Raw genomic sequence first — 14,419 nt, 5'->3', positions numbered from 1 at the left:
CTACTGATCTGGTTGTGCACAGAATAGGACTTTTGGCTGATCATTGGGAAAACAAATTTAATTTGGAAGTCTCTTTCCAGATGGTTACAGTTAATTATATAATTAATATTTTAGCAGCACATTATTTACCATTTTTAAATGAATCTTTCTGACTAATTTAGTGGATACTATTGAATATACATAACACATTATTAAAGACATCCTGAAATCGCAAGACTTGTCTTTCCTGTGTTGCTGTATTTTCAACTGAAACAGGAAGTTTGACTGAATTCAGATTGCAGAATTGATTTCTGCAATATCTTTATATGGCAGACATAGTATGAATATAATGGTAGTATGCGATTTGAATTCAGTCAAAGTTCCTGTTTTAATAGGAAATACAGCAACACAGGAAAGAAAAGTACTGCGATTTCATAATCTTTAATAATGAACCATGCCCAACTATCTCTAATGCCACACAAGAGTACCAAGTATATCCCATAATTTTCAAGAACTCCAATGTACGTTAAATTCATAAGATATTACATGTTATTTGGTAGTAAATGTAAAGTGTTGCCTTTTAGTTCTCTGTGCTAAGATGGGTATGTGTATTTTGTGAATGTTTGCAACTGCTTTTAATCACTTAATTAGATTAAATTACGATTCTCAGTACTGGCAGGAAATGACTGAGGTGCCCTTGAGCAAGCCACCTAACCTCAAATCGGGAGCCGCAGTGAATGGCTGCCCACTGCTCCGGTTGTGTGTGTCCACACTTTGCAGTGTGTGTGTGTCTTCACTACTCACTGCTCCTAATGTGTGTGCACTAACTTGGATGGGTTAAATGCAGAGGACAAATTCCGAGTATGGATTACCATACTTGGCCTTCCCTTCATGTCACTTCACTTCAAAATTAAATTGTGCTGTCTGCTACACATAGGGAGTACTAAACAGACATTTTAAACTTAATTTTAAAGTGGAAAATACTGAAAAGTTGTACAAAGATTGCAAGTGTGGGTACTAGGACAAGAGTACCAAGTATATCCCATAATTTTCAAGAACTCCAATGTACGTTAAATTCATAAATGATTTGGTAGTAAATGTAAAGTGTTGCCTTTTTGTTCTCTGTGCTGAGATGAGTATGTGTATTTTGTGAATGTTTGCAACTGCTTTTAATCACTTAATTAGATTAAATTACGATTCTCAGTATTGGCAGGAAATGATGTTGACTTTAAATGCATACAAGTTAATGTTGTGAACTACATACGTACAATAGATAACACACGTTATCTACATATATCTATTGATTTTTTGATTGTATCTTTAATGTTAACAAAGCAGCTAGGTCTTAAAGCATGTGCTTGTAATGATGTTTGCCTTTGCACTTACAAGCACGTTGCACATTATAAATCAGGTTTCTTGTTTTGATGACCTACATTTGCATTAGCGCACGCGTGTGTGTTTGACTGCAAGTATGTATGTCAGTTTTGAGTATGTGAGTTCGTGGCCCCTCCCCAGTAACAGGAGTCTGCTCACTGTGGAAAACAGCCTCACTCGAACACGGAAGTGACGCCGTTCTAGAATCCCCCCGTACTTCCGATCTTCAGCTCTGCTGAGACTCATCTAAGCGAACGGATCGGCTCTCTGTCCCAATATCTCTCTTCAGCCAGCGTCGAGTGGCGACCCGACACGGTCCGGTAGGTGAGTAAAGTCAGTATGTTGGGTACGACGGGGGGCTTTAAACGATCAGAGCAGCGGCTTTATCGAGCGAACAAAAATGGCCTTGTTTACATACGAATCCCCGAGCTGGAGTGCGCGCTAGCGGATGATTGTGAATAATGCTTTTAAAACGATATTAAACGATCTATGCATTCGCTTAAACAAGTTTAATTTGACTATATGCACTTCAAACTGCGGGATATGTGTATTGAAACTGTAAACATTAAGAAGGAGAAAGCGGGAGAAAGGACTCTGCGCATCGATCGGTCTGCTGTATTTATGTGCAGTGCTGATCTAGAGTAGCAACAGCTGGTGCGGCCCGATTCATATGGAGTAAACAAAGCAGAAACCATACTGTCCGTACCGTGAGTTTGCAGTATTTGCTCACCCCCACCCGACACCTACGCACTTAAACCATGATCCCTAACCCAGCTGAGTGTGATATTATGCGTGCCACCCAGCGCCGCACGCTATTTATAGTCCCGGGTGGAATGTGGGGGATAGACGGTGCCCGAGCGTGTGGGACCGGGCCAGGTCGTCCCATGACTGTGGGGTTCCAACCAATCCGGTACCGGACCGGACAGCTGCAGCCGCTCGCCGACCCCGTGCTCACGTTGAGTCGAATGTGCAGTGATTGTTTATTCAGTTGGAATCGGTGACTGTCATCACATCAGCAGGCGCGCGCGCACACGCAGAGCTCTGATCTCTGTAATCATCTGACGCGCGGGCACGCGGCCTGCCCTGCTCCTGCTGTCCGGTTGGACTGTGTCAGTACACCGTGTAATCCGTTAAAACGAAACACTAAGCTGCTCTGCATGTGAGTTTATGATTGTCTTACCCTCAAAGAGATTCTTGGTGACCGTTAATTCGGAGACCAACATCTACAAGTACAACCTTCAGATAGTTTCCACCGTGTGTTGATTGTAAATAATGGAACAGCTCCTTGACCAGTGGTTCAAGCTTAGCGAGTGTCATTGAAATTGAGTACACTTGCAAGGCCACTTTTACCATTTACATTCTCTCTTGGAAGTAACTACCAATCCAAGTTTGGACACAACTAACGTTACCCACTCATTATTATAGTGCAAAAAAAAAAAAAAAAAAAAAACACCCATCCCATTCATTTAGAATGATAACTTAAACCTTTAAAGACAGACATACTACAAGCTTTTTAATCAAAAGTAGGCTACATGCTTTTGTTGAAGCTGTTAGTGTGCATTATTTTAACTTATTTTTAAAAATAATTGTTAAACCTTGGAATTCCTGCTGAAAAACTACATTACCCATGATTCTGCCGAGAAATATCCAGCAATCAGAGATTCACGACAAGCACCAAAATAACAAAATATGTATATCATTAAATAAGGATTTTTAAATGTATGTATATTAAGTTTTATTTGATTGACATTTGCAATGCTTCATGGGATTGCAGTTCTTTTCCTCATTAAAGCGTTGCACAGTCTCACATTTGTCTTTTTGTCCAATTTATTGCTTCAGAAAAAAGTTTAAAAAATGTTATTCACCTTGTAACTGGTTGGTTTGGTTCGGTTCATGGCTTATAACTCTAATAAAGACTTTAAATATCCCTATTGGAAAAATACTTCTTGTTCCACTTCCAAGGCTGCTGAGTGGGCGGCTCAGTGGAATACTTGATTCTGATTAGTCGATTGCTGGATTGAATATCAATTATTCTTATAAATATTTAACAAGTACCTAAACAAGCTTTTAAAATAACTCTAATCAGTATTTCATGTCCATGTAGCAGTTGTATAATAATTATATTATTATCTGTTATTATCGCACCGATAATGTACAGTCAGATGGTCATTATCGCAAAACAAATACCAAAAATACCAGAATTTGGATCGGAGATTGAGTTCAGTGTTCCTGGATGCTTTCTTCTCACTTAATGAAATCATTTAAACTCAAATCAATATTTCATGTCATGTCCATTCATTTATTTATGTAGCTTTGTATTAAATGGGGAAAGGTACAGTCAACCAGTCATTTTCACAAAATAAATACCTTTAGGACAATGGCAGACTGTCTGAATAAATATAAAAAGATAGGTTTGTATAGAAATTCATAGAATCATTGACCATTTAAGCATAAGCTTTTAGACACTATAAGATTGTGAGAAATTTTATATAAATGATAGTTACCAAATAATGTGTTTTTGTTCTCTCTTTCAGTATTTTTTCTCTGTCTGAGCTCATCCCTCTCTCCAGTTCCTCATGAGTGACGGGGAGTGTGATTTCTTTTGCTTTTTTCGGTGCTGCTAAAAGCCACAGGCCCCCCTGGGATTGGTGGTGCAGTCTGGGGCAGAGAGGAGCAGCTCAGTAGCTGCTGATTAGTGGAGAGCAGCTGTCAGTCAGGGAAAGGTCAGGCCCAGAGGGCTATGTCTGTGGATATGAGTAGCCAAGCCTCAGACAGTAACGAGGAATTCGAAGATGATGAAGACATCGTAGAGGGCGACATCCCTGATTATTATGAAGACCTTGATGACGACGTGGCGGTAGAAGAACCATTTGACCCGGAAAAGTACCAGTTCAATTGCTTGACATACAGAGATAGTCAGAAGGTACTAACTGAGGAAGTCAACAATGTAGCCACTGCCCTGAAGGTGAGTGACAATGTTTAGTAGGATTAGTGTTGTGACTGACAATATTCAGCTGTTTATTTATATCTTCCCAAACTATAAATAAAGACTAATCCTTTCTCTCCCTTTAGGTGTCACCAGCTGTAGCCAAACTGGTCCTTGTACATTTTCATTGGCAAGTGACTCAAATACTCGAAAGGTAATTAAGTACAACAAAGCATGCACACACAAATATGCACACTTGGGTAGTTGACATGAAAAGTTGATGATAGTGGTGTGATGATATATACTTCATCTAAAAATTCTTTATTTTTTATCTAAAAATAATTTTTTCTCAAAATGATTTAAACAAATGTTTTTATAATCCTTGTATAATTACTAATGATATTTTATGACATCTGAGAGACTACACTACCGTTCAAAAGTTTGAGGGCAGTAATTTTTTTTTTTTTTTTTTTTTTTTTTTTTTTATAGAAGAGGAAGAAGAAATGTAGCACTTTATTTTACAGTGTCCTTGTTACATTACATGTACACTACTTACCATAGTAATAACAGTAAATTATGGAAAATTAAATGCAACTAACCCTAAACCTAATTGTACCCTAACCCTATAGTAAATACATGTTGTTGATTAATATTACTCCGTACTTAAATATATAATTACACTGTAACAATCACACCTTAAAATAAAGTGTAGCCGAAGAAATTAATACTTTTAATCAGCAAGGACGCATTGAAATTGAAAAATGACAGTAAAGGCATTTATATGTTACAAATGATTTCTATCTTAAAGGACAAGTTCGGTATTTTACACTTAAAGCCTTGTTTACAGATCGTATCTGATGAAATAGAACGGTTAAGATAAAATTTTGGACACATGCTGCTGTCCCGAGAAGTTTAGGTTTCTTTCGCTTTCCCCCCCACCCCCACAATGGTTGTCTAGGTGCACTGGAACATTCCTTCCTAAAACACATTAAACTTTCGTTTACAAAGACGTGAAACTCACCGAGTGGTCAGGGGTGTTCACTGGTATGCTCACTCAAAAATCGCTGAAAAAGATGCATTCCAACAGGTTTTATCGTAGTTTTTGTCCAACTCCATTGACTTGTATGGGAAGAGCTGTGTGAGGTACGGTATTACTCCGCCGCTTCTTCTTCTGCTTCTTCTGTGTATTCAATGAAATGCCAGTGGTTTGCTTGCAATTGGCAAAGGTGCATTATTGCCACCAACTGGCCTGGAGTGTCTATTATTCAAGCTCTCAACGGAAGAATCTACGGGTGTGAGACGTTTGGAAAAATAGGTCCACAGTTTTACAACGAATGGTAAAACACCTGTTGGAAAGCATCTTTTTCAGCGATTTTTGAGTGAGCATACCAGTGAACACCCCTGACCACTCGGTGAGTTTCACGTCTTTGTAAACGAAAGTTTAATGTGTTTTAGGAAGGAATGTTCCAGTGCACCTATACACCCATTGTGGGGGTGGGGGTGGGGGGGAAAGCGAAATAAACCTAAAATTCTCGGGACAGGAGCATGTGTCCAAATTTTAATCTTAACCGTTCTATTTCATCAGATACGATCTGTAAACAGGGCTTTAAGTGTAAAATACCGAACTTGTCCTTTAAATAAATGCTTTTTTTTTACTTTCTATTTATCAAGGGATCCTATAAAAATGTATCAGCATATTAAAATGATTTCTTAATAGTCATGTGACACTGAAGACTGGAGTAATGTTGCTGAAAATTCAGCTTTACCATCACCGGTCCGGAATACATTGCCTTTTAAAATATTAAAAGAGAAAACAATTATTTCAAACTGTAATATTTTACTATATTACTGTTTTTACAGTATTTTTGATTAAATGCTGCCTTGGTGAGCATATGGGACTTAAAAGCATTAAAAAAAATCTTACCATCCCCAAACTTTTGAATGGTATTGCATATGTAATGTCACCGCATGACTAGGTGAACAGGAAAAATACTTTCAGGTCATTTAAAATAGTGAAAATGCAGCTTAATAGTGCTAAAATAATCACTACATTCCAAAAAAAAAATATCCTAAAATCTTGACGTTGAAAGTAAAGTCTGTCTCAATATTTTTCTTGTGTTTGAAGGTATAAGTCCAACTCTTCGCAGTTGCTCTGTGAAGCCCACACCCAGCCCACAAGCACCTGCAGATCTCTCACTGTGAGTTCCCATAATGTGTGTCTTTACTCATGATAACTGCCATTTAAAGCTCTGTTTTACATTGTTAACATTTGGTTTCTTTCAAAACCCCTTTAAACTTGAGTTCCGAGACACTCTTAACTTTAAAATGCAATGTTGAGGCGATTAAAAATGTGCAACTCGAAACCTGTTCTTTGTCAAATTGCAGATTGAATTGAGTATGGTGTGTGTGCAGTGTACAGTCAAAGTTTTTTTTTTTTTTTTAAGTGATAATGACCAGCTGTCTGTACTTTATCCCGCTTCTTACACGGCTTGCCAAATCAAAAATGGACATGAAACATCGATTCAAGTTGAATTATTTTATTATATGAGACTGAGATTTGAAATACAAGAAACCAACACAACTATGAAAAAATGGTTGTCTGGGACAAAAGTTGATTCTACTGTTTTCAATCATTACTGTATCTTAGAAGTACTTCCTTCTCTTGACATGTCTGTGTTTTCAGGCTGGGACGTCACTGCATTGTGGGGTGTGTCTGCAGCTGGTCCGGAGAGACTCTCTCCTCTCTCTACCCTGTCAGCACTCCTTCTGCAAGGCATGCTGGGAGCAGCATTGCACTGTACTTGTCAAAGATGGTGTGGGCGTAGGTGAGTATGCACGTGCACATACACACATTGAGCACAGTGTGCAGTATGTATTGCTGATTAGAGCGATCTGGTTATCTGATCTCATCTATGGATTGTGTTTGTCTATAGAGATCTCCTGCATGGCGCAGGAATGCTCTCTTCGCATACCAGAGGATTTTGTTCTTCCTCTGCTGCCCAGCGAGGAACTGAAAGATAAATACAGACGCTACCTCTTCAGGGACTACGTGGAGGTGTGTGTCAGCCTAGGGATGCACTGAATGTGTCCGTACCATATCTGTTATCTGCCAAATTTAGAGATTATTTTCGCCTATTATTTTCGTCTATCTAGATTACTTTGCTTACATCTTACAGTCATCTTTAAGAACATTATATTATGATATTATAGAATTATTATACACTACCAGTCAATAGGGTTTAAAAAAAAGAAAAGAAAAGGAAATTCATACTTTTATTCAGCAAGGATAAATTAAATTGATCAAAGACTGAAAATAAAATTTGTATTTTGTTCTATTTCATTTGAACTTTTCATCAAAGAATCACGGTTTCCATAAAAATATTAAGCAGCTCAACTGTTTACAACATTTATAATAATAATAAATATTTCTTGAGCACCAAATCCGCATATTAGAGTGATTTCTGAAGGATCATGTGACTGAAGACTGACGTAATGATGCTGAAAATTCAGCTTTACCATCACAGGAATAATGTTTTTTTTATATATATATATGAAAAAAATTATATTTTATATTTATTTATATTTTTATATATGTTTTTACTTCATTTTTGATCAAATAAATTCAGCCTTCGGTGAGCATAAAAGACTTTGTTCAAAAACATTAAAAAATATTACAGATCCCAAACTTTTGAACGGTAGTGTGTATTAAATTTTTAATTTAATTTAAAACGATTGATTTTAGTTTTTGGAGTTTTATTTTTTTATTTAATTTTTATATTGGCCATTCAGTGGTTATTAGCACTTGAAAATTAGTACTATCTGACAGAATTTTGATGACACTTTGAGTTTTATCACATTCTAGAAAGTCGCTGATCACTCTTAACTCATGTTTGTGTCTGCAGAGTCATTTCCAGCTGCAGTTGTGTCCTGGTGCCGACTGTCCGATAGTTATACAGGTGCAGGAACCTCGAGCTCGTAGAGTCCAATGCAGCCGCTGCCAAGAAGTCTTCTGGTATTACACACCATTACACTTGCACACACTCCTCAATTCCTAGCATAATACGTGTGATGTGAAAGAGTGCATGTGATTGCATGTGCGTTTGGATTGACTGTCTGTCTGGCTTCAGTTTTAAGTGCAGACAGATGTATCACGCCCCCACAGACTGTGCTATCATCCGCAAATGGCTGACGAAATGTGCAGATGACTCTGAGACGGCCAACTACATCAGTGCACACACTAAAGACGTAAGAAAGCACACACAGATGCATTTAGGATGGTCAAATGAAGTATATACTGTAGATAGTTAAAGTTTGATAGTTACCATGTAATTAATATAATTTTATCCTAATGTTTTTGTCCACAGTGCCCTAAGTGCAATATCTGCATTGAGAAGAATGGAGGCTGCAATCACATGGTGAATAGTATATTCATTCTTTTCCATTACCTGCATACTTTGTAGTGCACTTAATAAAACACCCAGCATGTCAGAGTACTACTTTATTAGTTTGTCAACTTCATTAGATTTTGTTTTTGTTTTTGAAAGAGGTCTCTTATGCTCACCAAGGCTGCATTTATTTGATAAAGTACAGTAAAAACAGTAATATTGTGAAATATTATTAGTTTAAATAGTGATGAAACTGTCACTAACCACAATAAAATTCCTGATTATTAGTATTACTGTTATATATTTTTTATTATCATTTAAAACAAATTTTTTTTTTTTTTTTTTAAACAGTAAATACTGTCCAGCATTAAAGTCAGCATGAAATAGAATTGTCCATTTGGATTTCCTGGTGCAGCATAGGTTTTGTTTTGTGTGAAAACATGGTGGAAGGCAGTGAGAGGTTTTACCGCCTTATAATGACAACGAGTGCTGAAATTTATGACTGAATGAATTATATGAATGTATCTCTGAAGGGAACCGGCTTTCTTCAGAAAAGTTTTGATGGCATTTACTCTCTCATCTTACCTCCATTTACAGCGGTTACCAGGGAAACATTTCAATTTATGCTGTTCCAGTAGTGCCACCTACTGGCAGAGAGTGGATTTACATTTTGATTCAGCCTGTCTGCCCTTTTTGTTTAGAGTAGACCAATGCGAAAATCTGACCTAATTTTTATGCAGTTTTGTAAATTTGAACTTCTTGATGGAAAGCTAATGTGCATTCCAAAAATCTCAACAATTCGGATGAGGTATTTGAATTATTCATGGAGCAGATAAAATGCCTATAATCATGTAATCAATATAACCTATATAAAATAATTTATCATTTGATTCCTTTTCGTAAAAATGGTTTAAATGCTGGAATGTGTAGTTTATCATTTTATAAAACTTTATTTACCATGTAGAGATAGTAGATAACATGGTTTTTGTAAGTCACCCAACCAATTTTTTATTCTTTTTTTCCATTTAAAATCCGGCCATTGTTTTTATGAACATTTCTAGCACTTTTTAACAATATCGTGATATTGATAACCATGATTTTGGTCACTATAATCATATGATGAAGTTTTCTCACCATTTAATCTCTTAATTTAAAATGACTGTTTTCTATTTTAATATATTTTAAAATGTAAAAATTCCTGTGATGGCAAATCTAAATTGACATCTCTCATTATTCCAGTGTTCAGTGTCACATGATCCTTTAGAAATCATTCTGATTTGATGCCCAATAAACATTTCTAAGTATTATCAATGTTGACAGTTGTGCTGCTCAATATTTTTGTAGAAACCGGCTTCTTTGATGAATAGAAGGTTCAAGAAATATATTTTATATAATTTTTTAGTAACAATGTAAAAGTCTGTGCCATCTAATTGAATGCATCCTTGCTGAACTAAAGTATTATTTCTTTAAAAAAATCGTACTGACACTTTTTGAACAGCAGTGTATGTTTAGACTGAGAATGTTGATAAAATGGGCATGTTTTTACTTAACATATCTTTTTCTCTCTCTTTCTCTTTCCAGCAATGCTCAAAGTGTAAACATGGTATGTTTTATCCCAGTGATTTTTAGTTACTTGAAATCCCTTTTGAGTAGTAAAGTGGTCTTGATTTTAATTGCATTGTTTTGGCTGTGTAGATTTCTGCTGGATGTGTCTGGGTGATTGGAAGACTCATGGGAGCGAGTACTACGAGTGCAGTCGCTACAAAGAGAACCCAGACATAGTGAATCAGAGCCAGCAGGCCCAGGCCAGAGAGGCCCTCAAGAAATACCTGTTCTACTTTGAGAGGGTAAGACAAAAATAAAATAAATCTCTTTGGGGGAAGAAAAAAAAAAGATAGACCAAAGGCCACTCTCATATAGTGTAGACAGGCATGCTAAACATTATCTTTGTTCCAAAACCTAGCGAGCTCTTCAGTAGTGATCCTGACACAAAAGGTTGTTCCAAAAAGTAGGCAGCAACATTATAGTTTACTCGTTACAGAAAGGTATCAATAAAATGTTCTAATTCTAAATCTATTTTGAAATGCACTTGTTTACCCAATATGTGTGCTATCTGTTTTGTTATTCTAAGAGTAGCATGCTGTTAGCTTAGCAACATGCTAACAGCAAACTCTGTTGAAAGGAATTAAGAGTCAAGTCCATTTCTGTGGTGCACATATAGTTGCTGCCAATATAGTGTTCTGTTTCAAAAAGAAAGCTGCCTGTTAGGCATATATATATATATATATATTATTTATTTATTTATTTATTTATTAGGGGTGTAATGATACCCTCATGTCACGATTCAATACATATCACAATACTGAACTCACAATACGATATTATTGCGATACTCCAAGACATATGATAAAAGGTTAACAAAAAATGTACTGTTTATTAAACTGATAAATTTGATATTACATTGCGTGTATAAATGAATATTCTTGGACTTGGTGCTGGAAACCTAAAGCACAGGACAATAGTGACACCAGAATAAAAATATTCATGATTCTGAAGCTGAAAATACAGAATTATTTTAGACGAATATGTTTCTCTGTCACTGATACATTTAAAATAATGTAGGCCACTTTTTTACACAGATACTCCCCTATTGCATTATTATACATTTATATTCAACATTATATATAATATTTTAATGTAGTACTGACACTAAAACTCTGAAAACTTAAATTTTTTCTCACATAGTCATTTTTATTTTGGGTGAACTATTCACGATACATATTGTCACTATTCACGATACATATTGTTGCATTTTTGTATTGCGATATATTGTGACATATATATATATATATATATATATATATATATATATACATACATACATACATACATACATACATACATACATACACACACACACACACACACACACACACACACACACACACACACACACACACACACACACACACACACATTATATTAACAAAACTTTTGTTACATGCAAGTAATCGCGATTTATTGTTTTGACTGCACTACTTTGTTGCAGAAAGCAATTTTTCATCTTAACTCTATTGACAGTTAATTACTTTAAATGTTTATTTGCAAGCATTAATCCTTGCATTGTCTGTGTGTGTTCAGTGGGAGAACCACAATAAGAGCATGCAGCTGGAGGCACAGACATACCAGCGGATCCAGGAGAAGATTCAGGAGCGAGTCATGAATAATCTGGGTACCTGGATCGACTGGCAGTACCTGCAGAATGCTGCCAAGCTACTGGCCAAGGTACAGGCTGAATCCAGCTGTATTCCACACCAGGGCTGCATGCTTTGGGGGGGGCGATCTCATTGCTATTTTTCTGAGTAAAAGTGTGATTTAAAGTGCCATTTAAAAAAAATAATAACATAAAATAAAGCTTCAGGTTTTGTTGCACAATTTGACCTAGCATTTTGTGATTTTTATATATCTACAGTATATAACTATAAAACATATTTGGTTATTATTATTATTACTAAATAAAAATATTAAACAAAATAATAGACCTTATTATTGTTATATTTCACTATTTAATATAAATTGAGTTATTGAGTTCTAAATTGGATTGATAACAAGTTTGGTTGGCACATGTTCCCAAATGCACGTTATAAGTGACCTAAACTTACTGTGAACTGAACTGAAAACACAGATCATGAGCTGCTCGCATGTTAAAGAACACAGTTCCCCTCTTCACTCTAAAACACTCGGTGCATATATTAATTTAATTAAATCTTAACCTTCGCGATTTTGATAATCGCACTAAGCCATATTGTGATTTTGGTTTTATTTTGATTAATCTTGCAGTCCTATTCTGCAGACACAAGTGTTCGTGTTTCCACACACTCACACTGTCTTTGTTTTCTCTTAGTGTCGTTATACACTGCAGTACACCTATCCTTATGCCTACTACATGGAGTCTGGACCCCTCAAAAAACTGGTAAGCAACTGCGTTAAATGTGTGAATCTCTCATTGAAGATCAAAGATCTCTTTAAGATCTGTCCTTGTTAATGGGAAATCTCATTTTTATTTCCTGTAGTTTGAGTATCAGCAGGCTCAGCTGGAGGCGGAGATCGAGAACCTGTCATGGAAAGTGGAGAGAGCAGACAGTTATGAGAGAGGAGAGCCGAGTGCTAATGATAGAGGGGTGAGAGATGGAACAAAGACTGAAGGAAGTTGTGAACAGGAACTGAAAAATAAAAGCACAAGTTCATCTCTTCTTTTTCTCTCTCTCTCTTTCTCTCTGCAGGATCTGGAGAATCAGATGCACATTGCTGAGCAGAAGAGACGGACGCTGCTGAAGGATTTCCATGACACCTGAACATCCGTCCATTGAGTCCACGTCAAGTTCGCTCTTCTCTCAACTGTCTTGCCCCCTTCTCTCCAAAGATACCCCTCCACTTTTTTTGTCAAAACTACACTGCATCTCAAAATATTTTGTCCATCTGTTTTTCTCATTTATAGCATCTCTTTTCAAAGCTGTATTTTTACCCTTTTTGTTCATTTTTTTTCCTTCATCAGTTCCCGTTTTTTTGTTTTTTTTGCTTTGTAATCTTTACTTGGCTGCAGGGTTTGAGAATAGCACGATTGTATCCTAGCATTCACACACAAACATTGCATTCTGACATCCCCATGTCAGCTGACATTACACACACGACACATGCGCACCCACACACACTCAAAACACTCCACCGAAACGTTCTAACTCTTCTCTTCCTCCTACATTGCTCCTGCCATAACTTCTGCCCTCTATTCTTCTCTCTCTTGCTTTCTTCTTGTGTTTTCTTTTTTTTCTTTGAAAATGGCTGTTGATAGTTAGATCATTTAAAAAAAATCTGAAAATTTAAAAAAAGATGAAAAACAAATGATGCTGTAATTTTCAACGGTTGTACATTAATACAGAAATAGAGTTACTGAGAGAACGTTTTTAAACCAGACAGTGACTCTTGTGTTTTCTTGTGTACACACACTTTTAAAAATGTATTTGCGCAACACTGCAGTTTTGGAAAGAACAAAAAAATTCTACCAAGGGTACATTTATTTGATTTAAAAAATAAAATAAAAAAAAAACAGTAAAAAGTGTAAGATTGTGATAGTATTACAATTTAAAATAACTTTTCTATTTTAATATATTTTAAAATAATTTATTTTAATATATTTTAAAATGTAAGTAATTCCTGTCATGGCAAAGCTGAATTTTCAGCGTCATTACTCCAGTCTTCAGTGTCACATGATCTTTCAGAAATCATTCCAATATGCTGATTTTGGTAGAATCAGCTCACTGAAGATTTTTTTATTATTAAATGATTTAATTTATTATTTTGTTATTAATAATATTAATTTAATAAATTATACCACAATTGAAATGGTTGTGCTGCTAAATGTGTTGTGGAAACTGATTATATAATAAATCTTTTTCAGGATTTTTTTTTATATAAAGTTAAACATTTATTTGAAATAGAAATCTTTTATAACATCAAATGTCTTTACTGGCATTTCTGATTAATTTAATGAATCCTTGCTAAATTAAAGTTTTTTTTTTTTTTTTTAATCATTGATCCCAGACTTTTCAACGGTAATAATAATTTGTTACATTTATACAGCGCTTTTCTGGGTACTCAAAGTGCTTTACATATGGAAGTGGGGAATCTCCTCAACCACCACCATGTTGGTGGTCATCCTGGATGATGCGACGGTGCGCCAGAATGCCCTCCACACGCC

General features: G+C 35.9%; 1 protein-coding gene across 2 annotated transcripts; it reads left to right on the top strand.

The window, feature by feature from the left end:
* The first annotated feature begins 1,412 nt into the window (after positions 1-1,412).
* On the top strand, positions 1,413-13,635 carry arih2 (ariadne homolog 2). Of its 2 annotated transcripts, none has more exons than XM_084087474.1 (15): positions 1,413-1,673; positions 3,888-4,318; positions 4,426-4,493; positions 6,405-6,477; positions 6,963-7,104; positions 7,213-7,334; positions 8,182-8,291; positions 8,407-8,524; positions 8,644-8,694; positions 10,246-10,267; positions 10,360-10,511; positions 11,806-11,949; positions 12,569-12,637; positions 12,738-12,845; positions 12,948-13,635. In XM_084087474.1, the coding sequence occupies exons 2-15, from the start codon at positions 4,094-4,096 to the stop codon at positions 13,017-13,019; spliced, it is 1,476 nt and encodes a 491-aa protein (XP_083943600.1). In that variant the 5' UTR covers positions 1,413-1,673; positions 3,888-4,093; the 3' UTR covers positions 13,020-13,635. The 2 variants fall into 2 exon arrangements, with proteins under 2 accessions (XP_083943600.1, XP_083943599.1); XM_084087473.1 differs by having other exon boundaries at positions 1,506-1,677.
* The last annotated feature ends 784 nt before the right edge of the window (positions 13,636-14,419 follow it).

The sequence above is a fragment of the Abramis brama genome, assembly GCF_963993115.1.
Source record: "Abramis brama genome assembly, chromosome: 16".
In the NCBI taxonomy this organism is placed as follows: Eukaryota; Metazoa; Chordata; class Actinopteri; order Cypriniformes; family Leuciscidae; genus Abramis; species Abramis brama.
This window is presented reverse-complemented; position numbering and strand designations above follow the sequence as displayed.